We start from the raw sequence: 27,587 nt of genomic DNA on the forward strand, positions 1-27,587 counted from the left end.
CTCCTACACTCACACCCCAAGTCCAAACCCATTACATGCACCACTTTGGAACCACCCTAGGTTCCCTATGATTTTTGCCATGGAAGGAACAGCTCTATCTTTCTAACCAGCAGGTCAGGAGCCTCCCAGCTCCAGGAGCTCATTTCCACACCATCCTGCAGCCACCGCAGCAGGGGGTGGGGAGACATCTCCTACTCGTGTGTGTGTAATTCCTGTGTCTGTCAAATGGCTCTGACTCCGGATGAATGCACATCAAAACACATCTTCAGGCATACCCCGGTCTTCAGGCCCAGCTCAGCAGAAACAAATAAATAAAATCTAAATAAAATGTTTAATATTTTTGGCCAAAGCATTGTCCTGCAGTCACACCGGGCTGGTATTTTTCTATTCAAGCAGGATTTTCACATGCAAGAGCCTGCCACAGTCTCCTTTCAAGTTTATGTCGGCTCCCAGTTTCTTTTCCCCCTCTATCAGCTTGGCCAGGAAGCCCTAAGTAATCAAATCTCTTGGTGCCCTTCCATTTGACAGCCTCCTCTTCCCCTGACATTCAGAACTGCTGAGGGGGGGAGGCATTTTGAGCCACACCAAATGCGTAGCGGGAAATGGCAAGCAAAGCACTGCTGTAATTCTGATGTGTGATGCACAAAGATGTTTGCTTTGGGAGATGTTTCAGAATTAAACACAGTGGCCAGGCTAACTCATAACTGTTTATTGTAAATCACTCAAGAGTTTACACATCATTAATGGCAAAATAACACTTTTTAAACACCTGCTGGATGAAAGACAGAATAAAGACAACTCTTTTATATTATATGGCATCATTTGAAAAACAAGAAACAGAACAAAAAAGAAACCATTTTATTTTTTTTCCCCACTTTTGCATCTTTCCTGAAAATATCTGGGCCTGAGTCTCAGTTATCTTGAGATCCCTGCCTTGCCCAGGGTGTGGGGCTGTGTGGCTGGGAAACAGGCACTCCCTCTCCGAGGAGCAAGGCAGTGACCTTCTTTATAAATGAAAATCATGCCCTCTATCTTCAAAAGTGCTCCAGTGCTGACAGTACAAAGCCTCTCTCCTGCACTGGCTAACATCTAACACAAAGGGCTATATGTCCCATTAAATCCACATGCCTTTTTTTTAGTATTTTTTCTTTTTTTTTTCTTTTTTTTTCCTTTTTTTTTTTTTTTTTTGGTTAAGCAAGGCAACTGTTAAAATTCAGAAGCTACATAACTGTCTTTATATTTTGCTCAGAAACCAATGGATGTTGCATGCAGCTGAAATACTAGTACAGGCTCTGACTTAGATAAAGGTCAGTTTTCTAAGACCCACTAGTCAAAGGCAGAAAAAGAAATTAAGAGGCCTCTTGTGCAAAAGGAGCTAAAATATGCATGCATCGATGGCCATGACTAATTAGAGTATGACTTAGGTCTCCAAACATTGAAACCGAAGCTTTATTTGGCTTAAGACATGGTGGAGCTCTATACATTTACAATTACAATGCGTATGTGACAACAAAGGAACCATCTCAATATAGCATCAGTTGGTATTTTGGACTGTATAGAGACTAATCTTCAACACAAAAGCCTGCTCAGCAATAAATGGTTTTCATATTTAGCAAAGACAGCGGTGCACTGGGCTGGCTAACAGGGCTAACAAAAAGAAGAAAGCAGGTTTCCAAACTAATATCTAACTAAATTGAGGGTGATTTTTCCCCTTGGACATACTGTATTTCATCAGTGGTGTTACTGTCCTTTCCATGAGTATGCAGCTGACACAGCACACTGGGCCCTGCCCTATCCCCCCCGAAAGATGCGCCTCAAAAGCTTATTGGATTAGCAGTAGAAACAAAAATCTCCCCTAACTGCACTTGGAAAGGACAGTTAGTTCCTTCAACCTGCCAACGTTTACCATGAACAAGCAAATTACAACAAATCTCAGACATGAACTACAGTGACTAAAATCAATCTCTCTCCTGTTTAACTGCAATATTAAATAATATGTAACATTTTTACACTTAATAGTCTTAAGTTTGGACATCAGACAGCTAATAAGGAAAGAAAAAAAAGAAGCTGTGGCTGAATCAATTCCTGGGGAACTGATTCAGCCCAACTGATCTGAAACAAAAAAGTAATTTTACCCAGAGGTAAATCCACCACAGGCACGGGGTTGCGCGCACACCCAGCCAGCCACGCGGACAGCAGCGCTGGCACAGCGCAGCGTCACTCCTCAGGCACTGCCATCTCCAGTCCTTTCCTTGCGAGCCTGGATCATCTCCTTCGGGGCCTGCTTGCGGTCAGTGACCAACCCCAGCCAAAACATGAAGTCAATGAACCAGGTGGTGGGGTTGAACTTCAGGCCCAGCTCGCTGGCTGAGTAGTCAAACGGGAAGGTGTGGTGGTAGTTGTGGAAACCCTCACCTGAAAAACAGAGAGAGAGTTTAAAGACCACATGGCTGGCACTTTTGTCAACACAGGAACACACTCGGGTGGGACACTCCAATACCCAAGTCTTGCATCTAGTGGAGGTTATGCTCCACCCCAGAGCTCTGGGGCAGACCCAAACCAGACTCCATTTCACTGCTCTGGGCTTTCCTCCCCAGCAGGAAGAGGCATGTCCCATGCCTTATGCTCAAGGAAGAAAACCAGAAGTGCTTCAAGAGGGGAGACACGCAACTGGGTGAGAAGGGGGGTCACTCACTTCTGCTGAGCAGAGCTTGCTGCTGGGTGGGTGCTAACACCTCCCTTCCCAGAGACTACATGGCATTATTTCAACGTGGGCACCATCAATACAACAAGGGCGTCTTCCTCTAGAACGTGCAAGCTCCAGCCTCCTCCAAACCTTGGCTCCAAGCGGCATCCAGCTGCAGGCACCCAGAGTCCCAACCAGGGTGAAACAGGATGGGACATCACTCTGAGCTTGCAGAGTGCAAACCCAGGGCTGCAGCACTCACCGATGGCTCCCAGGGTGACCAGGGTGTTCTGCCTGGGGTTGATGTTCTTGTCGTAGGGGCGGTTGCCGTACATGTGGGCGGCGCTGTTGACCAGCCAGGTGACGTTCAGGGAGATGGTGTACCGCAGGATGGAGGCCAGGAAGTAGGCGTTCCACAGGCTCTCGCCCCACAGGTACCACGGCACGAAGGTGGGGATCACAAAGCACATCAGCACAACTGAGCTCTTGTAATACCTGCGGGTGTTACAAGGTAAGGAGGGAGAAAAGGAATGCACAGGAAGACCCATCTTGTTGGTGCCCCTATGACAGGTTTAAAATAGACCCCTGCTTTTTCTGAGTTTTGTGGAAGGGATGAGGAAAAACAGAGTTTAGATTTATTAGACAGTTATTAAAACTCTGCATTTGCTGAAAGTTTTTTGGATAGGAAGAACTGTCATTTTTTTTTGACAAAACCAAATAATTTTCAATTAAAACCCACAGAGGATTGAAAAAATATTAATATTAGAAGTATTTTTGAAAGGAAAGAAGTTTTCATGAACACAATTCTCATCTGTAACACATGAACTAGTTTTGATCATCTTCTGTATGAAATAAATCAACCTCTTGCCTTGCAAGTTCTTTGCTTGATATATTTTGTTGTTGTTTCGGGTTATCCCTCACATGTTGGGCTCCAGAAGAAGATCTGCAGCTCTCCAGCAACACCAGCCGTGGTGAAAAGAGAGCATTCCTCAACTCTTTCATAGAACTCTATCCTCACTCACCTGAGCTAAGGCCCTCCAAGGAAACAAGTTCTCTTTCTTTGCTCCACCAAAGATAACAAGTAATTTCCAACTCATATGACTGACTTCTGATAAGGTTTGCAAACCTCATCAATTCAAGGCCAGGGTTTAAGTAGAGCTGGAGGAGAAAAATACTTTCCAGTCCAGAAAACTCCTTCAAAGTTAAAAGCCTCTACTACTCTGGGGAAATAGAATAAAATATGAAAATAGCTTATCAGGCACCAATTAAAACCATTCTGCAAGATGCAAGAAGCCCAGACTGAAGTCTTTGATGAAGACATGAAATCTCCCATCTGAACAAGCATCTGAGTACATTGTCCCTCTTTGACTGAAACATCCACCCTGGAGTGAGTGAAACCTCCTTACCTGGAGTGCAGGGGAATCAATGCCTCGACACATGCTTGGGGAACAGCGCTGCTTTCACCACATGAAAACTTTGTCATGGAGACACTTCACCTGTGAGCTCCTCTCTCACATCCCTTGCAGGATTATTGCTCCGTTATTCACAGAGGGTAGGTTTTGCTGTCAGTCGTGCCTGGAGCAGTACTGTGATTTCAGCTGAAGTGATGTGGTTTTAAACTGAGTGGTGCCTCAGCCACAACTCAGCAGCACCACTAAATTCAGCAAAGCTAACAATTTGGCCTTAAAACAAAACGTGACAAGAAGGATTTATTATGATTCTTACTGATCTGACCTGCTAGTTTTTCCACGCTGTCAAAAAAAACCCCAACACTGCAACCTTGTAGAAAGGAGAAACCCAAATTCTGATTTCCAGATAAGGGACTAAGCCCTAAATCCATATCCAGAGCAGAGACATTTGCTAAGACAACTTTCCTGCAGAAAACATACTTCATCACTTTGCAGCATGACCAAAGCAGTACAGCCTGCTTCTTGTGGCATGCTGTTGTCTTGGAAAAGGTAATAAGCAAGAGGAGCTGCAGCGAACTCCAAGGGAGCTGCTGTGAACAGGTACTGCCAACTGAGGAACCAGTAAAAGCAACCATACATGGAGGGAAGTATTCCTCACTCCTGGAAGATTTCTATTACAATGGTAATTTTTTGCATTAGAGAAATCTGTGCACTAGCAGGAAAAACCCCTGATTTTTAGACTCAACTGACTGCTCCCCTCACTCAGAAAATACACAAAAATGGCCTAAAGCAATTTTCCAAAGTGCCTGGATGAAATGCTTGCAAGCAGGAAAGTCTTCTTGTGCCTAAAACACAGGTACTCACATAGAGCACAAAGAATGTTGCTCAATTCTAAGCTCTTACAGAGTGTGTAGCAAACCGAACTAGGACTGAGCTAATTCCCAAGGGAGATAATTAATTCTGTATAGACTGGCAGTCTTGAGAGAGGTGGCACTTGGCCTGCACTGGCCCAGGGGTGCCAAAGATGACCTTGCGAGTGAAATGTGCACTTCTGTGTTAAGGCAATTAGTGACTGCAGTGTTTGCTCCTGTGATCAAAGAAGAAGGCCAAGATCCGAGCAACTTCTGCCACAGCTGTTTTCATAACCAGCCCTGGCTTTTTGGGAAAGCAGAGGGACAAGGACAGGGCTCACTGCTTGTGCCACAGAGCCTGCGAGGACAGTCAGCAAGTGTCAGCCACACGGGAATAGTGGGGGCCAGAGGAAAGGCATCCCAGCACCTGCAGTCCCGCTGGCAGGGATATCTCGGGGAAGAAAAGGCAAAGATGAAAATAAGGAATGAGCCACAACCAGACCACCAGGTGGAAGGATCTCTGCACCCCCACCTCACATCAGGACATAGTGCTGCACTTACTTTCTTTGGAACCTGACAACAGGGTCATCCAGCAGGTCAGTGAAATCCAGTTTCCTGCCCTTCTCGATGACGTCCCGGTGCTTGCGCACGAAGAGCCAGCCGATGTGGGAGAAGAAGAAGCCCCGGCGGGCGTTGTGCGGGTCCGCGTCCGTCTCCGAGTACTTGTGGTGCACACGGTGGTCTCGGCTCCACTCGTAGATGTCATTCTGCACAAAAAATATGGTGGGGTGAGAGGAGAGGGGCCAGGCACTGCAACCTCCAGTCCCCCCCCACAGTAACAGCAATGAGCCCCTCTCTGACACTCCTCAAAAAGGCTGTTGACTAAAACCCCCAGCTCTGCAGCCAGCCAGCCCATCACACTGCTCCCGTCAGTCCCCACACGGAATGGGACCTGTTCTGGGAACTGGTGACACAGACTGGACAAGTCTCAGGACTGGAAAGGGCTGTTAGAGCCTCTTGGCAGCTACCATCATCAGTCTGCCCTGGCCCTGTGTCCTCCCTGGGTATTTGCTGTGTGAGTTACCATTGTCAGCCTGCCCTGGGTGTCTGAGGATGTGCTGCAGGGACTGGGTACATCCATGTTTACATTGTTATTTTAAGGCTGTGCTATGGGGAATCTTGTATATTTATTTTCAGGGGACTACTGTGCAGAGGCTCTCAGCTCCTCTTTCTCAGCTGGTTGCAGCTGGTGCCCTCCAGGCACAAACACAGCACTGAAAATGGGACAGAGCTTGTGGATCACTACAACTACTGTAGTGAACAACATGACACTGAAATGCCTTATGGCTGTAAATGGAGTCATGTGGATTGCAGGGAGGAAGGGATGGACCACAATTTCACACTTGGATCCATGAAGAGAGACTTTCTGAGTTCACTCAGCCAAAGGGATTTCAGCCTCCCAGTTTGCTCTACAGGATGCCCTGGCTGGATGCACTGGACTAAACTGGAGGCTTCTGCAGTGGTGCTGAGCTGTTATTGCAGGGCATTGTATGCACATTCAGCACTTGCAAGCCTCAGGCCACACACTCATCTGTGAATCGAGTTGCTCAACACCAGCACCAAAACATGGAAATGTCAGTTAATGCCCAGATCCACAGGAGCTTGAACTTTAATCAGAGAGTTCTTAGCAGAGGGTGCTATTTCCATCTCTGCACAGTCAGGGAGGTACCCAAGCAGAAATACCCAAGGAAGGAAAGGCTTGGGTTACTTTTAGGAACAGCACCCACAACCACCAACCACAGCAGCTTTGCTCCTGGCAGAACTTGAGCAAACCATTTGCAGTGTCTCTGAGGTAAGAGCAGGACACCACCCATCTGGGCACTGAACATACCACAGGACAAAGCAAGCACAGGATAATGAAACTGTGTACACCTGTATTTCGTGAGGCAAAAGCCCCGTGCTGAAAGCATTGCAGAAGTCATTGCTCTTTCTTTTGGCTATCAACGTTTGAGAGAAAGCACTGAGGTGACTCTGGGAACAACTGCAAAGAGAAGCTAGAGAACCCGGCTCAAATGGCCCCACATCCAACTTCAGCTTTGCAAAAATGCTCTCTGCCTGCAAGAGCACACCAGGGACAAGTGAGGAACAAGAGCCCTGGAAAGATCTCAGCTCCACTGCGTTCAGTTGTACTCAGCCCTTTACTGTTGTCATGTAGTGAACACAATGATGCTGGGAGTGGGCTGGGAATGAGGGGGACATTTTCCTGCAGCACTGACTCATCTAAGACATTGAGAGGAGGCAGCAAAGATCAGCCCCTTACCAGTGCTCCAGTGTGTTGCACCTTAACTATCCCACTGCATGAGAAAACAAAGTAAACTGCAAAACAGCAAAGGAAGTCACCCAAGTCCTCAGTGAGAACAAGGGCAGACCTCTACCTTCCTACAGAGAAATCAAAAGGAATGAAAACCTCTACACTGCTTCAAGTGGCTTCGGTGGGAATATCCATATGACTGGAAAATGTCAACATTAAGTAATTTAAAAATAAACCAGGGTTATGCAAAAAGCACACTTAGAAAAGTGTGCTTTTTCCTAACCAGATATAATTTTCCAAGTGAGACTATTGATCAGTTTGTCACAAGAACACTTGATAAGTCGTTTGTGGGACAGCAGATAACCAGGAAAAGCAACGATACTGTGAGAAATTAACTTGGCTTTTCATGCCACAGCAAATGCCTGCAGAGCTGGCAAAAAAACCATGATTCCCCAGATGAAAGAGTTAGGAAGCCATGAAACAACTGAATTGCATCTAATTAAAAACCACAAAGGCTAAGAGGAAACAAAGGCCGGAGGCCAGAGCTGTTGACAATAAACACACTAAGAACTGGAGCACAGCATGTGTAAATATGCTCTGCGTGTATTAATAGCAACCATTTTTCAGGAACACATCAATTTTGATCAAGTTTCGGGTAAACACAGGGGTGAAATCCCTTCCAACGCAGAGAGCAACAGCATCATGCTGTGACAGTGATGCAGCCATGAGGCTTCATTAGCAGGTCCCTCAATAAACCTGCAGACTGAAACATGCCAATAGCCTGGGCTGTGTGACAGTCTCCATGTGCTGACACAGCTTGCCACACCACCACTCCTGCTGTGTACAAAAGCACCCAGCACAAACACAGATTGTGCCACAGAGTTGAAACCAGCATGGCCCAGATGAGGTGCTGAACTTAAAATACTAGGAGATCAATAAGCCAGGTATTACCTATGTCTGAAACAGACAAGTGACAGCAAGAAGCACAGTCTTTCAAAATTGTGAGAGCTTCATTCTAGATGGAGGAAAGAAACACAGCTCAGCATGCTCTGATCATAAAAAATCCACGAGGCAACACAGCAAAAGTGGCTGCATCTGATGGTATTCCAGAGGAGGTACAGCATGTCACAGCCCAGGCAGCATCAAGTTAAAACTCTACAGCAGAGCTTCCTTCCCCTGCCCTTCGAATTCTGAATACTTCCTCCTTATTTAGCATCCAGGTATGCTGTACATATCTCCAATCCTACCTCTTCCTCCCACAGCCAATGTGAAGGAGATGGACCTGAAAACTCATCACTCACTGTCTGTTTGTGGTGGTGGAAACAGCCTTTACGGGCAATGGATGTCATGGTAATTAGGAGCAGGCTTCAGACTACTTCAAACTTAAGAGTGGGCAATTTGGCCTTTCATCTTATTTCTGATATGAAGGGCACAAAGGTGGCTTGAAGCTACTTTGAAGTACTTCCCTGCCTCTGAACCACACCGTGTCCTCAGACAAAAGCAGTGAGGAGGCCAATGCAGCTAAGAGCAAAAACCATAGCAACAGGGGAGCAGAATGCAATGAAATCCCTGTGTGCAGGCTCACTGCAAACAGCTCTACACATTCATTTAAATTACTTGTGAAAGACAAGATCAGGGAGACAGTACCAGGGGCTTCTCAGAACTCAAAACAGTTGTTTAACACACTGAGCAAAGGGCTTGTAAAGCTCTGCAAGGAACCAAGCAGCAGATGGGAAACAGTTCTGAACAAAGAAAGGTTATAGTCAAAATGGACACATTTCCATTTTCAAGCAAAAGCATTGTGCTCTTTGTAATGTGTAGAGGAGCTAACTAATTAATTCTTTCCACCTCAAAAAAGAAAAAATCAAAGATGATAAATGAGCAGTATAGAAGTAGATAAAAGGACTCTTTTCATTCTTTGTCAAGGTTCATGAACAGAAAGTCAACCAACCAGAGTGAAAGGAAAAAGATGAAAACTCAGGGCACAACACATACGTGGTACTCGGTGCCACAAGGGGTTATGGCAGCCAAGCTCAGTAAGTTTAATTTTAGTACAGATAAGTTTAATTTTAGTGCAGGTTCCTATCCCTATCCTTACCAGCCAGAGGAGGAACCAAATTCACACTGAGAAGATGCTGGTTCAGGGCTAACTCCTACAACCAGCTGGGTGTTACACAAGTGTTTCTGTGGTCTAAGACTGCCTACCAGTAAGTACAGAGCTAGTAACACACTTCTTCACGAATGTATTTGAATCTGGCTGGTGAAAAACGCTGCATAAAACAGAGATAAATTAAGATTGTGAAAGGATGCCTGCTCTCCTTTCTGGGCACAAAGTCTCCAACTGCCTGGATGAACAGACACTTGGTTACACAGACACATTTGCATCAGGTTGGCCCTTATAAAAGTCTCCATGTTGTCCTGTGAGGCATGGGGCCTGACCTGTGCCACAGATCAGCTGCTGGGGTGGTGAGGGGTGCTGAGCCTCTGACCTGGTCACATTCAGCTTGGTCCTTAAGTAATTATTGCTCCTGGTCTATCTAGTGCTTATTGTTACGTGGGTGGTGAGAGGGGCTCTGCATCCCCTGAGCCAGCAGAATGTGTTACAGCAAATAAATGTCTTTCTGTCTTTCTGCTGGGATTTTTTCTTTCTTTCTTTCTTCTGCTGTCTCTGAGCTGAGGGGATCCCTGCACAGCAGAGAGAGCTGCCTGGAGGTCAAGAATCTGAACAAGCAACACCAGCCCACCTGGAAAGCCATGGAGTTAGCTGCAGCCAGGAAGATCCTCAAAGGCAGCTTGGCTTTGTAGGAACGGTGGCTCCACAGGCGATGCGCGCCAGCTGTCACGCCCAGAGCCGTCAGCAGGAAACAGAAATACGCTGAAAGACACAAAAACAAAACATGGGGTGTGCCACGGGGCCAAATGACATTATTTGTGCTCTCTTTGGTGTGAACATGGTCCTTGCCCTGGCTGCTGACACCTGCAGGGTCACTCAGGAGACGGGGCTGGGCAGACAGGAGGTGAGGTTCTCAGCCCACCTCTACCTCACAGACTCTCTGCCTAGAGGACAGGCTCATTTTGCAAGTGTAAAATTAAAACAAGAGCCAATTCAAACATTTAAAGACTATTGCAGGACAACTTCAAATCAATTTACACCATCTGCAGCAATGTGTTGCTTAGCCAGGGCTCCCTGCCACCCTACACACACAGACATGTTTTGGTTACAACAGCCTATTTCAAATACCTAAACAGAGTCACCAGAACAAATAAGGAAAACGCGATCCCCAAAAAGGGGGGTTCTATTTGTGTCTGCACAAGAGTCTGTCCAGCAGGGAACCCTGTTAGACAGGCAGTGGCTAGACAGGAATTCACAGTCTGCTTTTCCCAGTATGTAATGCAAAACATTTGTCTCTGCAAGAAGAAAACAAATGTATATGTAGGTGTGTGTCTACTGTGTCCCTCTATCAACTCCCAGCTCACAGTGCTTGAAATTGCAGCATCTGAGAGGAAATATAACAGAAAGATATTTGGGAAAATAACAGCAACCATATTTCATGTTGATTGTCACCCCTGCGGACTGAAGAAGCAAATGGACTTTTTCCACTCCGCTGGTGGATCCATCAAAAACAGATTTACCCAAACTGCTTCCCATTATGTCCATGGCCAAAATCCCTGTCATCTCCTGTACAGCAAACCAAAGCCTTTCTCAAAAGATGCAGCAGACAGCTGGAGTCAGAATGGTCCCAGTAAAGATGATGCCTCTCTAAAACCTGCTTTGGTTGCCATCAGTGAAGAGACAATTCTGATTTTCAGCAGGCTGCGTGCTCATGGTAGTCCTAGAAAAGGCTCATTTGTGCAGTTACACCCAGCGTACTGAAGTCTATCATGAAATTAAAATTTCTACTCGCCTGAAGGGAGGTACAGAAATGAACTAAATTCAGGCATTCTCTCTACACATTATCTACAGATTTTGCTGAATTTACAGATTACTCTCAGATCAGTAAAAATGCTGACACCACAACTCCTTATGCTCCAGTCTCCACTGTAGTCTTGCAGTTCTTGCATATGCCTTGTTAGAGCAAGGGTTTGGACTTCTATGAAATTAGGGAAAACCTATCCTGCCATTTTCTCTGTGTGATGTTGAGCTGTGCAGAAACATCACCAAATAAAGCCTTCCAAATCACTCAAATAACTGTAATTGTGGGAACAGATCTGTGACTACCCAGCTAACATAAAAATATTAAGGTTAGAGTCCTGAATCATTACAAGAACATATTTTCTGTGGGCTTTATGACTGGTTAACCTCCTGCTAGTCACGGGCTGAAATCTCCCATCTTCAGCAGTTTCTTTGCCTCCTTAAAGCACAAGGGGGCTTTTCTCCCACTTCAAAGCAACAGATCATTTAATTGACCAAGTGCTTCTCAAGGGCATCCATCCATCTCAATCATGAATGATTGCTCAAAACGAGAATGAAAGATAAATGGGTAGCATGAGAGATATGCAACATTAGGGTTGATTTCACTTCCCTTCTCTGTCCACTGTAAGAAAGAGGCTGCATGGTAGGTAAGAGACCACATGGAACATCTGCACTGAACACAATCTGGGACAACCCTCTCTGGCCCTTTCCAGCCCCCCAGCGACTTGCCAGCCCCAGCCCACTCCTGCAGTGCTCAAGTGATCAAGGAAACAGCTGGGGCTTATACCCACGCAACATGCCTATTTTTTGGCTTTGCAGAGGAGGAATCACAAGGGCAGGAAATCTTCCTAATATAAATCCTGAGGGCTGAAACATCCTCAGAAACAAACAAACAAACAAAAATTACTCAGGAGGTTCAGTGTCAGAGCAGAAACAAATCCTGGCAGACAAATGAATTGTTCGGTGATGGCAAGTTTTGTGATTCTTACAGCAATTAGGGTGCCCGAAAATAATACTCGACCATTAACTCCCAATATGTAGGTAGCCAAGATGACAAATATCTGCCATGTAAGAAATAGGTCTCAAGCCCTCCTCTGCAGAATAAATTAGGATTTCAAACCAAAAATCAGACTACCAACCATTTGATTTTACATTAATCATGCACAGCTACAGTAACTGTATGAGAAGAAAGCCACTACTTGCCCACCTGTCTCATTTTTGGGGATGGGAGTGTGCCTAGGGGGTGAACATGTCAATGAAATAGACAAGGATGACAATACGAAGCAAAGCAGCCAGTTAATAGCAATTCCTCCCTATACTGAAAACACCCTCTTACACCAGTAGCTAAAGAGGTCTCCTAAGTAAGAGAGTAAATAATATTTATTGCAGAAAAAGGGGGAAAAGAATAAAACCACAAGAAAAGTACCAATAAACAACCTGGAATTAAAACAATTAATGTTTTATTTCTTCTTAATTTAGTGGGATAGCTAATGTACAAAGAGAAAAACAGCCACATGTGTCCTCTGCATGTTCTGCTAAGGTCTGACAGGAGCATTTCCAACCAGGAGCTCACTCGATAGAGCACAGCACAAGCAAAATGATTCAGAACCGGAGCAGTGGGAGAAACATTTAAAAGAGGGAACAAAGAGGAAGAGAGGGAAGAGAAAACAGCAGGTAAACCTGTGCAAAAAGACAAAAGAGAGACCCAGTGCACAAGGACAGGGAGAGGATGCAAGAAGAGACAAGACACATGAGGTTAAAGTAATGTGGAAACAGGGAGCTGGCGGGTTGCTAGGCTTCCAGTACACTGTGCCTGTGCACAGATGCTATTTATGGGAACACACCAGAATCAATAGGCAGAAGATTTTTATTCAACATTCTTATTAATGACCTGAAACAAAGGCAAACAGCATACTAATTACAACAGTGGATGATGCTGTATTTGGAGCAGCAGTGAGAGAGCTAAGAAAACATGCAAGGATCTATGCAGAAACAGGGAAAGTAAGGCTCAAAGCAAAGACAGAGCGAAGTAATGTAGTTTGGGGAGCAGTAATTAGAGACAGGGATCTGTGATGAGGATGAGAAGCTTGGGGAAGCAGGAGCCTGAAAGGAGGATCACCAACAGTTCATAAAACATTCCCAGTGGGCCATATGATAAGGCAGCAAGATATCAGCATGATTTTGAACAGCAGGCACAGAGGTATCATCTCACTGTCAGACAGAAGCAATGAAAACTATACCAGGCAAATCATTTAAAAATGGATGAGAAATCAACAGCATAAAACATTTGAGCCACCTTTTTTGGAACAATTCATTGTGCCCATAGGTGCATTTCCATAAAAGCTTCACTAAGCCCAAAGCCAAGCTCATCTGAAAATCCCAGTGTCCATGGAACTGGCCTCTTATGAAGATATGGGGAGATGTTGCCACAGTCTGTATCTGCTTCACAGGCATCAGAAAATCATACTCTGCTCTAAGTGGTTGCTTAAATTGGAGAAGATCTCACCCTCTGAAAATTTCAATTCTGTTTTATGCTGAATATCAAAATTAGAATTATTTATATTATAAAATTATTCTGTTTCTAAAACCTGGGACCCCATTACAAAGATATGTATTTATTGTTTGTGGATCCAGCACATTACAGATTGATTTTGACTTTCACCTCATTATTAAAAAAAACAAATCAACCAAAACAAGATGCTCAACAAGCACTGGGTTCACTCTGCATATCTGAACAGACAATGCTAGCTCTGGAAAGCGAGGAGATGACTGGACACCCTTGTTCAGCACAGATGACAAGGAGACACAGTGGGATAGCAACTATCCACACATTACCAATGTCAAACATAACCTAGTTAGATGGAGCAAATCACAATTATCTCAGAGGGACAACACATCAGACAAGAAAATAGGAGCAGTGAAACAGAACCAACTGCACATTCACAATAGCACTACTGTCAACACACAAACCATCTTTAAAATACAGAATGACGTCCCACAGTTGTTCCCATGGGGTGGCAGCACACGGAGCCCGGCACCAACTCACACCCAGTGGCTGCGATCCCTGTGCAGGGGTGGCATGGAGAGGAGGGACAGCAGGGCCAGGAGCAGGGAAGGGAATCAGCTCTCGCCAGTCCCACCGCTGGCATCTCTCTCCCATGTGGCTCCCAGTCCCTTCACTGGGACTTGAACACTGCATTCAACCACAGCAAGGTGACTACTCTGAACCTGGCACAGGCCTGGACAGCCATCATCCTCACACTTTGGTCTCCGTGAGTTGTTCCAAACACAGACCCCACCACAGCTTTATTTTCCAAACACACTTTGGGACTGGGCAACTTCTGTGAACCTTTGAGCTTTTTTGCATGTTACAGCATGTAAGAAACTATTTTCTGCTCCTGAAGCAGGCTTGGTTTTAAGTCAAGTGATGACACATCTTACATCAGCCAGAATCGGGGTGTATCACATCAAGTGCTAGCAAGCAGGGCAGAAACTCCCACACCACCAGTGCCTCTCCAGTACCAACAATAGGGAAAAACACGTGGGGGAAAGTGCTCACCCCTTCAAACAAGACAGATGGCAGGCCTTGTGAAATCAGAGCAGTGGCTCACCTAGCCCCATAGTTTCTTCTAACAGGGGTAAGGGGACTTGCCATGCAAAGGAGACAAAAGAAGAATAAAGAACTAAAAAGGAAAAAAATGACAACACAGCCCAGTTACTGCTGCACTAGCACTGCCTGCACACTTTCAGCAGCGTGGACTTCAAGATGTGGCCTTTTGCACAGAGAGTATGTGAAAAGTAATTACCAAGGCCAAGTAATTACTGGAGGCTGTCCAGGAGTTGTTATCACACTCGGTCTGACCAGGAAGGTGACAGACCTTGGGTCAGGGTAGCCACCAAGGGCCAGGGACTTGGTTTTATGTCTTGTTCTGAGGACATCAGCCCCATTTACTCCTGTGCTGGCTGCTGTCCCCTCCTGTCAATCCCCTGACACAAAGCCCTGCTCACAACCAACCCACAGAGTTATTTTGTACGTGCTCAGGGAGCTGCTCCTTTGGTGGTGTCTTCAGCTTCCAGTTGCTATTTTGGAAAAACCTTAGCTCTTCTACTGTCACCTTTTTGGGGACAGCTTCAGAAGCACGCAGCACTCTGTTCTGGTGGAGGTCCCACTGCTGGGTCACGACATTCCCAACATTGTTTAGCCTACAAAGTCTGACACGTTTCCAGGCCCAGCCTGAAGTTACATTCAGCAAAAGGCTTACACATTTTTACAAAGACACACCATGTCTCCAGCAGTTCAAGGATCAGGAGCCAAGATCCCATGGATACAGGAGGGAGTAATTTCCTCAGACACGAATTCTAATCACATTAATGGCAAAGAAAGCATGTCTTTTGCATGGGGAATTAAAATTAACAAATGCAAGGGCTGTGCTTCACCTGTAGACATCTGTTACCTCTTCAGCAAGAGGGCAGCTGGAGATAGCTGACCTTAAAATGCTGTTCATGATGAAGACATCTCATGACATGACACCATTTGGTGGAAATTCTCTCTCCACAGTAGCCAGCGAAGCCTCAAGGAAGCTGCCGAGAAATTTTCATCTTAGCACAGGCCATTTTTTTCTCCCCCACATATAAAAGGATACCACAACTTGACTCATTTATATAAAAAAACTATTTGGGGATTAAAAATAACACGGATGGACATGAAACTTTTGCCTACTTCCACACCAGCATCCTGTGCTTATTCAATCAGATAAAAATTCCTTGTTAAGGATTTTTACTAACCAAACGAGTCAAACCCCAAGTTTTCCATTAGGCTGCAAGAACTGCATGAGACATCCAAACAGCAAGTTGCTCAAGTGCAAACATGCATAGCTGACTGACCGCCATAAATATGTAACACTCCTATAACTTCCAGTGCTGACTTCTTCCTTTCTAAAAATTAAATTACATCTGCATATCCCGTATCTGCCTTCTCCTCCTCACCTGGGGGGTTTTGCTGTTACTCAGTGGCAGATTCAGGACTAATATGACCAAACCAGGGAAAGCACTTTCAGTAGTGCTGAGTGGTGCCTAACTCCATTCCCTCTGAAATTCAGGGCAGCACTGCCACCCATTTCAGCAGCTGCACCATGCCTGGTCTCTTCTGAACTCCTAAGAGATCCTCCACTTCACTACACACACAGACAGAGGTAGAAGATTCTCTTCTAATTCAGGGCTCAGACCAGAAACACAGCTGATAATTTTGTGGTGCCTGGTATGCTTTTGTATGCTTTCATTAGATAATGTCGAGTTTGGGGATATATTTTCTTAAAATGCCATGTCTGCCCTCAGAATGGCAAGTTTTCCTACCCCAAATCAGACCAGCAGTCCTTCCAAACAGCTCAGTTTAAAATGCTGGCTGATGTCATGCACTGCACTGGTGGGAGGGCCAGGGTCAGCATGCAGCATTCTTGGATGTAGATTAGGTATCAAGTCCCCAGTACCCATCTCTATTGCTAAACTCCAGGGAAACCTTGGAGATCTCTTCCTCCACAGCAAAGAGACACCAGGGAGCGGTAACACATCATTTAACCTGCAGCATCCTACTATAAAAGTCTTGTTTCCTGACCTGGAACTACATTTATTAAGGAGGAGGAAATTTTCACCATAGTCCCTAAATTGCTGCCAAGAAGCGATGTTGAATCAGCACTCTGGCCCTGGGGTCTCTGGGAAGGAAACGCTGCTCTGCTAGCCAACCCTCCGCTCCCCGAGCCCTGCTAACTATCAAAGGCTGGCATCAAAAGCTCCTTGGGCTGGATTCAAACAAGCAAATGAGAAATAAAAAGCACTGGAGTGCAGCAGCACCAATTCCCTGGGCCGCCCACCATACAGGTCATGCCAGCTCTCACGGGGAGCTGCGCTTCCCTGTGGAGACCAGACATGTGAAATCTCAGGCTAGAAAGTTTCATCTAAAATTAGATCTACACGTCCTCTGAGCTACTCGAAATTGAGCCAAGAGAGAAAGAGATAAGAGGAAGCACATCAAAGGCAAAGGGGAAGCAGAGTTTCAGAGCTGCAGAGATGATTTCTGATGATGTCCTGCTCCTACACCTCTGTACTGTGGTGGAGCTCCAGGAGAAGCCATCTATCACATCCCCTTGGCCCTGCCATCCCCAGCTCATGAAATCCAGGCTGCCTCTGCCTGGATGCACATGCCTGCGTATGCATTTTCAGGAACATTCCCCAGAGCCAGCACTTTTGGCTGAGTATACAAAAGACTTTATTCCGGTTGGAATAGCAGAAATGTTCATATTGACAACTGCAGCCAATGTGACATAAATAAAGCCAATAGAGCAATGGAAATCATGCCTGAAAGCAATTATTCCAGCCAATGCCAGAACTCCCCTAGGAAGGAAATACAGATTCCCTGAACTCACCAGCAACTGAAGATTGCCTTAAGATGTCGAACAGCTTACGTGTATTTTTAGATCAAAAGAGAAGGCTGGAAGATGCTTTGGTTTCTCTGAAATTTTTGATGCTTATGTGTAGCCTGTCTCAGCTCAGCTGTATCCTGCATCATCACAAAACCATGGGCAGATTTCACTTCTCTCCCAGTGACCTCACTGCTGTCCTCAATCCACACACTGACTTGTGCTCTGGTGGGTTTTAAGTGCTCTATAAATGCCAAGACAGAAATAATGCCAATTTTACCTCTTTTTTTTCAAGGACAGAGTAGAGAAATAGCATGGTTAAGCCATTAGCACAGCACCCCTGAGCCTTGCATTCAGCAGGCAGCTCTGCCCCAAGGAAGAAGGTTTAGTTATTCTTTAGTTATTGTTTAGCATCCCTGTCCAAAAAGGGACAAAGCCAAAGCTTGCCCTGTGCAGAACCAGGTACATGACAGGGGAATGCCCTGCCTGATCCAGTGCCCTCCCCCTGACCACTGAAGCAGAGATCTGATGGATTTGACTTTTCAGGGCTTTAGAGTCCAAATGTATCACTGCACCTTGCCTAGATGCTTTGTGTTTGCTCCACCTGTATGCTTTCAGCTGCTACACCTTTCCCCACCCCTTCCAAAACCAAACACAGCTCAGAGAAAAGCCTCTTGCAAAAAATGGCCTCTTCCAACTTTCACTCTTGGCAGTTGGAGCCTCAGAACTGGGCTGCAAGCACTAAACCTCATTAAAATTAGAAGGCACGAGCCCCTTGCACCCAGCAGGTCAGTTAGCCAGAGCTGTCAGGTTAGAGGATGGTGCCAGGGCAGACAAGGAGACCTTGTGTGTGGGCAGGCTGATGCTCCCCAGGGGCACTCACCAGATGATTGCTCCCCACGCTCCCCCAATGACTCCTCACTATGTCCCTCCAGCACAAACAGCCCCGCCCCAGCCCAGCTCTGCTCCCCCAGCAAGCTCTAGCACTCAGAACATCATCTGAAAAGCCACTGTCCAAAAACATGTTGAGAAAGATCCTCCAGAAACCCCCATCCGCTGCTGTTGAGGCCCCTGCACAAGAGGGATGGCAGGCACACAGGATTCCCGATGCCAGCATCACAAACAGCCTTCCCCTCTGTTTCACATCAGCTTTGCTTTACTTAGCACAGTTATTGTTAATGTTTCAGCTCTCCAGTAGGGCAGCACATTTAATTGTTAGCCTACGTGGTAAAAATAAAATCTGATTACAAGAAATTGCTTGGCTTCAATTATAACATCAGTGTTAGTTACAAGTGCAGCTGTGACTGCAGGGAGGGTAGGTGGAGTGGCAGAGACGAGGAATCACACTAAATTCAAGATAGTAAGCCCCTTGAGACTTCTCCTGCAGAAAAGTCCATCCTGACTCATTCACTGAAACTCCTCAGAGCTTGCATACTGTCATCCCCACCTGCATATGGAACCAAAGATAAAAAGCTACAGCCAGAAATCCCTGATGACTCCCCAGAGCTGCCTGCACCAGCTCAGGGGCTGCTGGACCACGGCTCAAGAAGGCTTTCGTGGCCTTTGGCTGGGCTTTTGTGTGTCTGCCACAGCCAGCTCTGGGGGTGCCAACAAAGCTCCCCTTCACAAGGCTGCTGCACAGGGACGCCTCTCCCAAGCCCACGATGTCAGGGGGCAGCCCAAATGCCAACAATCCTGCCAAATTCAGACAGGGACTTCTACCTTTGCTGGATCCAGCTATCATCTCTGTCCTCATCACACAGATCAAAGGGAAAGAGTGCTTGAGGTTCTTGTGGCTTGCCTGGAGCACAGGTCAGAGCAGCCCAGCAGTGCTTTCTGCTGGGTGAACATCCCGATGTCCAAGCATGCAGAGCTTCCCTGCTTGCTCATCCACTCCCACTGCAGGAACTCCTCAGGACTGCCTTGAACCCACTCCTGAGAGCAACAGGACCAAAAAACCATTGCATGCATCCAGGGCTCAGCACACACACGGAATTTTTTCCCCCCTTCCTTTGCCATGCTCACAGTGACCATGCGATGTGCAGCACACAGGACGGAGGGAAACAACACAGGAGCACCACCAATGCACAGGGGATTAAATCAGGATAAGGAACAAAACCACATAGTTACAGCTGAACATTGTGACAGACAAGACCTTGTTTTAACTCCAGCAAGCTTGTTTTAACTCCAGCAACAGTTAAAACAAGAGGGGAGTGAACACTGGGGAAGGGAAAACATCTGACAGGCAGGAGTGTCCTCAACAGGAGATCATCTCAGAGCAGGATTCTGGAACAGACCCAGGAACACCCTCAAGTGACTGTATCCATCCATACCTGTTCCATCAACAGGATGCCCAGGGAAGTGGTGGAGTCTCCATCCCTGGGTGGATTTAGATGTGCACTTGTGGTGCTTAGGGACGTAGTTTATTGGTGGACTTGGCAGTGTGGGCTAATGGTTGGTTGTGATGATCTTAGAGGTCTTTTCCAACCCAAGTGACTCTGTGACTCTGTTCTATCTGTGCATTATGTGAGGGTGCGTTCCCAGTTTTACCATGGACACGGAGCTCAGACCATTCCCAGATGTGTTACAGCCACCTCCAGATCTGGGGCTTGTCCCATTTTTAAGGAGAGAAACACTGTCTGAGAAAAGATTTTGTTCTTGTCAGAGATGATGGGAGTTCAGCTCTTGATGCCAGGAGGGAAGGAACAAGCCAAGAACGTGGCTATTAAGAGTGACAGCTGTATAACTATGCTTTCAAATGAGCCAGGGGAGGACAAGCCAGTCGAAAACTTCTCTGGAGACAAGCAGGGCTACTGCCCTGTGCACCTCAGAGATGGAATTACCATTCTGATGCTCCACCTCTTCTCCACTCATCATCTAGTGGACCAGCTGCCGCCTTGAACTGCTGAAAGTATGGTGGAGCTGGGGGCTGATGAACAACAAGGCCAGCCTCCTGTATTCCACAGAAACCTCCCAGAGCTGCTCCCTGCTCACAGCTGGGACTGTTCTGGGAGCCAGCAGCCAGGAGATCATCCATGAGAGTAAGGCGAGGGAAGGTCTTTCTGTTCATTAAGCCCTTCTCAGCGAGTACCCAGGATAAAAGCACTTGTTCCCTGTTTCCTGACCCAAAACCTTGCCTACAGCAATCACCTGAGCATAACCACTGTCCAGGACACAGCGGAGCATAACCCCTCTCCAGAGCAGCAGCAGGAGCGACAGAGAAGTTTCCATCAGATGTCTCCATTTCACTGGGTGTGAAACAGAGACAGTATTTCCACTCTCCTTCATCCTCCTTCAGAGGTACCAAGGAGAACTTCCCTGGAGCTTGGATTTTTTTTATTTACAGCTGTCTGCGCCGAGTTTCCAACACTGCGTGTAGAAATGGTTTGGGACTAAAACCAGTTAACAACCAGAAAGCCAGCAGGTGGCACTCAAGAATATCCGAGGCTCTGGAACCATGCAGGACCAATAAAACTTGAATCTGCAGTGCACAACAGCAACCTGTGCCTTATTACACAGGCGTGCTACCTACCAGGCAGCCTGGGAAACAGGCGATCACCCAAAGCACTAAGACCACAATTGCTTCAATCTCTCTTATTAAAGGGATCCAGGCATCCCAGGCAGGATCCAGACTCCTGCCTGGGAGCAGCTTGTACCTCAGCAGGAGCGCAGCTGGGCAGCACCGCTGCTCCGTCTGCGCTCCCAGCCAGCCAGCACTCGCGCAGGGGGAAAGCTGTGGATAAGCATGGCACAGGGCCCGCCACGGCTGAACATGAACAATCTGGCGCTCTCAGGAGCACTAAAACATCTCCTAAATGCAGCTAAAACAACAGCAACAAGCCTCCCTTCCCATATGAGCACCATTAGGGCAAGGCCATCCTCCTTCCCAACTCCAAGCTCTGGCAGGGCACAGCGTGTGAACTGACATTCACTCATCCCTCAGGCAGCTCTGCCAAACACATCCAGGTGATTTGGGATTTCTGGGTGGCCATGCTTGTGCAAGTTTTTAAAGTTGTTTCAGCAGCCTGAAATAAAAGGTTTTAAAGCAGGTAAACAGCCTAATCTTTTTTGTGGCAGCTCTTTTTCCTAAAATAAATTTGGCTACTTCAAGCGCTTCCTCACAAGCCTTCTGTGAAGACTAAAAAGCACCTTTTTCCAAACAAAATCTGAGAAAATCACATGATCCCCCAGATGGAGTCTTTAGGAAGATATCATGAGCCCACCAAAAGAAACTGTGAGCAGCTGTTAGCATCGGGCGCTGCAGTGAAACATGCTGGTACTTCTGCCTGTACAAGGATTTCAGAGGTTTTTTTAGTTTGTTTTCCTAAATCAAACAGATAAACCTCACTGGGACTGCCACAGCATGGGCCTGGCTGGAAGCAAGGAGGTTCCTGGTTAAGAAGCATCATTTAATGGCACGTTACTATTGCAGGGGATGAGTCCTGCAGAGAGTTTCCTCCCAGGTAGCCTCTGGAAGGTGGTGCAGCATGTCCAGCCCAAAAGAGGACACCAGTGAGCCACAGCCACAGCTGGCCACAAGCACCCCTTTGCACAAGTTAATTCCTAGGAAATCTGCATGTTTGGCCCAGCCAGCCCCACTAGCAGCGAGCTGCTCCCACCCTGCTTCACCTCCTCGTGGGGGCCTGGAGAGAATGGTGATGCCTCCCCTTCAAACCCCCGTGGTGCTGAGCGCCAGGGGGAAGGCAGCAGGGTCTTCTCCACACACCCCTGCACCAAACCACAGGTCAGGCTGGCAAAGAGCAAGGCAAGAGAGCTCCCAGTGAGCCTAGGCTGCTGCAGCAGGGGACATTCCAAATCCGCTCGGCCGGTTCCATGGCTGTCCCACGGGCACAGCCTGGGGCTGCTCGATGCTTCGCACACACCGTCTGCTGCCTCTTGGGTCAAAGCAGCTCCCAGCTCATGGAAAATTTTGACATGAGTAATTTCGTTGTTTTTGTTCAGCTTGGACTGAAGTCAAATTCCACAGAGACACTGGGATGGCCCTGAAAGCCTATGTTTTAACCAGCTTATCTGTACCTCCCTTGAAAGATAACGCAGTTCCCAGTTCTGCACCAACTCAAATCCCCAATTCTGCACCACCCAGAGTGCTGTTTGGGATCCCTTGTGCAGCCCTAGCTCCACGTGGGGTGTGGGAAGCTGCAGCGCGGGCCTCAAGGTGCCAGTGCGGGAGGCAACGGGAACAGAGCAGCACAGATAATCCTGAGTAAACAACCAGCTGAGCCTTCCTTGGCAGCGTTTTCTCATTGTCTATTATGTACAGCTGGACAAATGTCAATAAATTACCAATGGAAATGAGCCCTGCCGAGCAGGCAGCTTGGCTTGAACAGCTGTTTTCTAGGTGGCACAGTGGCATTTAGGCTCCACTTTTCAATCGGTGCTGCATCAGCTGCCTCTGGGGGTGGGAAGGGAAGGAGGAAAGCAAGCCCTGCACAGAGGGAGGGTTTGTACCCGGCCTCCCCCAGGGGAGAACACAACGAGAGGTGGATGTCTTGGGGGAGGAGAAGGTAAAAAGCCAAGCAGGCAGTGGTGAGTCACGGGAAGCTGTCGGCTTCCTGCCAGACACCACGGAGGTCACAGCCAGCCACTGGCATCCCACTCCCAGCACACTTGTTCCTGCAGCTTATCCGTGGACAAGCAGTGGTGGGGAACATGGAGCGGAGCAATGCAAGGGCTTGCACAGGATCACTGGGAAGCTTCTCGAGTCCCAGGAAAGCTTGGGAAGAGAAAGGAAACCATGGAGGGATGCATGGAAGGCTGCAGCCCCTCCATCTGCACCCTTCAGCATACACACATCCCTGCACTACCTGACACTACACTCATACCCACCATCCAAGTTTGCCAGCATGCCAGCCCTGCTCCGAAGGCTGGCTGGCAGCCAGCACCCACAGAAAGGCAGTCTCACAGCTGATCTGCACAGGCAAGGAGACGTGGAGAACTGGGGAGGGCGAGGGACACGTCTGATTGACACTTCTTCCTTCCAACACAACTTTACTGGTCGGCTCCTTGCACGCTGAAGCGAGGTGTGTTTGTCAACTTAGGCAACAGCCACCCTTTTTTATCTACCCTGAGCTGCTCAGAGGCACCTCAGAAACAGGTCACCAGCCTGACAGCAAGCTAATTTGTCTGGCATGTTCTGAAGAAGAGTGTGTATTTTCACGTTGCTCACCACCTCTGAGGGGAGCAGACTTGGCAGCAGCCAGATGTGAGAGTGGCACGCAGTGTCCAGGACAGCTGGAGCCAGTGCCCTCACTCCCTACTGTGGAGCCCCTGTAAAAACCACCCACCAAACTCCTGTAAAAACTCGTGGTCTGCTTTAGGGTGGCTGTTAAAAATAACGATGTCAAGAAATGAGAGGCTCTCACTTTCAGAAGGAAAGGCATTAAGCTGCAAAGTCGTTGAGAGCTGTTTATTATTTAGCATCTGTTTAATCTCAACTAGGAAAAAATACCTCAGAGGATGAAGGGCTGAATTGGTAATTCTGTCCTTTGCCTCCAGCCTCAGGGATTTTTGTAATTAAGGACAGTGAAATCAGAGATTATTTCAAATTGTCTTCTTGGAAAGGCAAAACAGAAAAAGAAAGCCCACCTGCCTGCACACTGCAGGACCTAAAAGGGTTGAAAACAGACCACAGGCTGTGCATTCCGGCCATTCAGCTCCCACAGGCTCTCCTGGTCTCCCTGAGCCTCAAGCTGTGGCCAAGGTAAACTATGAAATCAACTTGAACACAACCAGGAATAGGGAGGCGAGAGGAGTAGTGCTTACAGAAGGAAACTATGCAAAACACAACCACCCCACAAACCTCTTCTAGTCATGAGCAAGCCAGGTGAGGGATTGTGCAAACCAGGCTGCCAGTCAAATGCAGGTGCCCTCCAGGGACCCAGAAACCAAGGATGGTAATTGATGGAAAGATTTATTTCCCAAATGCAAGCAGCAATGGTGGTGGTTTCTAGGGCTTTAAGACAGACTGAATATCAAAAGCTGAACCACTGAAAAAGAGATTTCAGATTTCCTCAAACAGAAGGAATAAGCCTGACTTCTAAAGCATTTAGCTGGGGCTTCTGAGGAGTCACCTCAACACTAATGATGGCAGCCTAACAACCCAAATTCCACATCTGTGAGTTCCTGCAGCACAGACCCTTCTTTCAGCTGTATGAAAGAGTTCTGGGCTGTTATATTCTCCACTCACCCAAAAGCAGGTTATTTATCCAAGAAATTGCATCAGCTGTAAGCAGCACACAAGTTTTTACCCTCTTGGCCACCGAGATTTATATGACTCAATATATGATTCTGCCTGCTAAATAGTGATGCTGACATTCACCATCCATTTGGTCTCACAAACCCTGACAAGCCTTGCTCAACACTGCAGTGCTTCTGTGTAGCTCCTCTCCCAGCATCATTCTTTTGTGGAGAAAAGAGGACCTCACTACAGGATGGAAGAAAAGACGCTGTATTTCATATTCTCTTTCCCAGATCGAATCCTTGGCTTTTCACGGCTAGCAGGACAGACACTGCAAGCCATCTCCCCTCAGAAAGCAGAGCCAGGCTTATCTTCTCTGTGCCAGCACCTTACAGCTCTTCCTCGACTTTTACATCTTCCCTAATGAGATGTATCACCTTCCCCAAGAAACAAACGACGAGCTGATTTTCTGCTCCAAACCGGGCCAGAAAACCGTGAGTGTTCGTTCACAAAGTAACACAGTGAAACAGCAAAGGGACGGCCAGCGCGTCCTCCCTCAGACCTTTAAACCGAAACATCAGCGCTTGACTGGGTTTTTTAACTAAAAAACCTGATAAATGTAACCGGAGGGAGAGTGCCTCCTGTTTCTACAGCAACCGAGGGCCCGGCGCGGCGCTGCCAATGGCATCCCGGGAGCGGCCGGGGGGGGGCTCGGGAACAAAAGCGACCGCGCCGGTAAACAGGGGACGGACACGGGGAAACCGAGACGCGCCCGCTGCCCCGGGTGCCGCCGCGGGCCGCCCCTCGCCCCCCGCCCCACCTGTAGCGCATCCCCCGCACTCACCCCAGAGCAGGGTGAGGATGTGCGCCCGCGGCACCAGGCTGAGCGCGTAGACGGCGCCCAGGTGCAGCAGCCCCATGAGCACCACGTTGCGCCAGACGATGGCCTGCCCGCCGCCCGCCGTGCCCGCCGTGCCCGCCGTGCCCGCCTCGCTGCCGGCCGCCCTCCGGGGCGCGGCCATCGCGCCGGCCGGGCGCTGGGGAGAGGCGGCGGCGGCCCCCGCGCAGCGCGGCCCCACAGCGGCTACGGGCGGCCGGGACGCGCCGCCGCCGCATCTGTTGCTGCCACCGCCGCCTCCATGGAGCCGCCGCGCCGCCGGCTGCGCCCCGCACCGCGGCGGGGACGGGCGGGGGGCGGCCGCCGGGACCGCATAGCGACAGCCAATGGTGGCCCCGGGCCGCCCGCCCCGCCCCGGCCCCGGCTCCGGCAGCGGCTCCGGCAGCGGCTCCGGCTCCGCCCGCGGCCGCCTCCCGGCGCGCCCCCGCGGCAGCGCGGCCCCGCTCCCCTGCCCGCACCGCTGCTGCCCGCACCTCTCCCCCCCACACCGCGCCCGCGGGCTCTCCGGCTCCCAGGAGACAAAGGTTCCAGTGGCGTTTAATTCTGGAAGCTCGTGCCATCAAAGTAAAAGATGCCTCTGGCGCTAGGGTGGAGCAGGTGTTGGAGAGATGGTGGGCAAAGTTTGCCTGTGTGGGAGTGACAAGGTGGGCACTGGAAACAAACACACAGGCAGCAAGCTGTCCATCGGCAGCGCACACCGAAGGAAGAGCTGCCACACCTGCTCTTTACTCCGTCCCACCGCGGAGGGAGCGGCGCGGTTTTAGCGCTCAGGTGCGGCTCCGTGGCGCTGCCGTCCCGCTGTGTGCCCCCCGTGCTGCCGCCACCTCCCGCTGCCAGCCCTGCGGGAGAGCAAGGATCCCGGGGTAGCGGAGATGCCGGGGCGGGCGTTGTTAATGGCAGGTTCAGCGGTGGCAGAAGGGTGGCCCGGAGGAGTGGCAGGCGGAAAGCGACTCACTGTTACCAGCGAGGTGCTTCACCTGCCGCGGAGCGAGAACATCCTGCACAGGCAGCGTACAGAGGGTTTAAGCCGTTAGGTAGGAACCAGACACTGATTCCAGATAAAATTCGTTTTGAATGCTCCTGGGAGGACTGGAGGCAAGGAGGGAACGGCCCGAGAGTTCCAGCAGCCCTCCGCCCTGGCAGGGACCAGATTTTCCATGATTTACAGCCTGCCATGTCCTTCCATTGCTGCGCCAGGGCCGCAGAAGGAGGTGATTTAACTTGCACTGTGTTTTCCTGCCCTGACCTCCTCCGGGTGCCCAAGGTCAACTGTCAGGCTTATTTCAAGTGTACCCACTACTGATCTAATACGTGACGTTCATTTTCCTGTTTGGACTCTGCAGTCTGATGTTGGGGGCAGGCAGGAGAGAACACTCCATCCTTTAATGATTTTTCCACATCTCGGTGCCTGAGAGCAGAAAGAAGCCCCCATCCCTTGCACAGCAGCTGCTCCCCAGCTGCTGATGGGCACACCCGCGCAGGAGGAGAGTGCACAGCCCAAGCTCACCTCCACACACCACGGACAGGATGCCCTGAATGTTTAAGGCAGGAATGTCAAGGTCCAAGGTGAATGAAATGGGAATGTTACCAGGCAGCAAGGAAATACGGGGACCCAGGGAGCGCACGTCTCTGAAAAGGCAGGATGCAACCATTCATCCTGACCTGGTTTTGCAGGCTATTAAAGCAAGGCACAGGATAGATATTAGTCTTGTACACTCAGGCAGATGCAAGTGGCACTGAAGCCTCGCAGCTGCCTTCCACAGGCATTTCCTGTCACCCTGGCAAGAGGCAAACACAAACAAACTGCTTTGCAAGATTTTCAGCTAATTTGAGTCACTGATGAACACATCTGTGAAGGCTCCCCCTGTGAGCCTTTGCACACAATACTCTAAGTTTAATGCCCCACAT

The 27,587-nt window shown here is 48.4% G+C and overlaps 1 protein-coding gene across 1 annotated transcript; it reads right to left on the minus strand.

Moving 5' to 3' along the window:
- Nucleotides 1-694: 694 nt before the first annotated feature.
- Nucleotides 695-25,947, minus strand: SCD5 (stearoyl-CoA desaturase 5). The gene is made up of 5 exons (XM_032109195.1): nucleotides 25,626-25,947; nucleotides 10,002-10,132; nucleotides 5,508-5,713; nucleotides 2,949-3,181; nucleotides 695-2,415 (listed from the first exon to the last, which is right to left on the minus strand). Exons 1-5 carry the CDS (start codon nucleotides 25,801-25,803, stop codon nucleotides 2,225-2,227), a joined length of 939 nt encoding a protein of 312 aa, XP_031965086.1. The 5' UTR covers nucleotides 25,804-25,947; the 3' UTR covers nucleotides 695-2,224.
- Between the last annotated feature and the right edge of the window lie 1,640 nt (nucleotides 25,948-27,587).

This window comes from Corvus moneduloides, chromosome 5 (assembly GCF_009650955.1).
Source record: "Corvus moneduloides isolate bCorMon1 chromosome 5, bCorMon1.pri, whole genome shotgun sequence".
Classification (NCBI taxonomy): domain Eukaryota; kingdom Metazoa; phylum Chordata; class Aves; order Passeriformes; family Corvidae; genus Corvus; species Corvus moneduloides.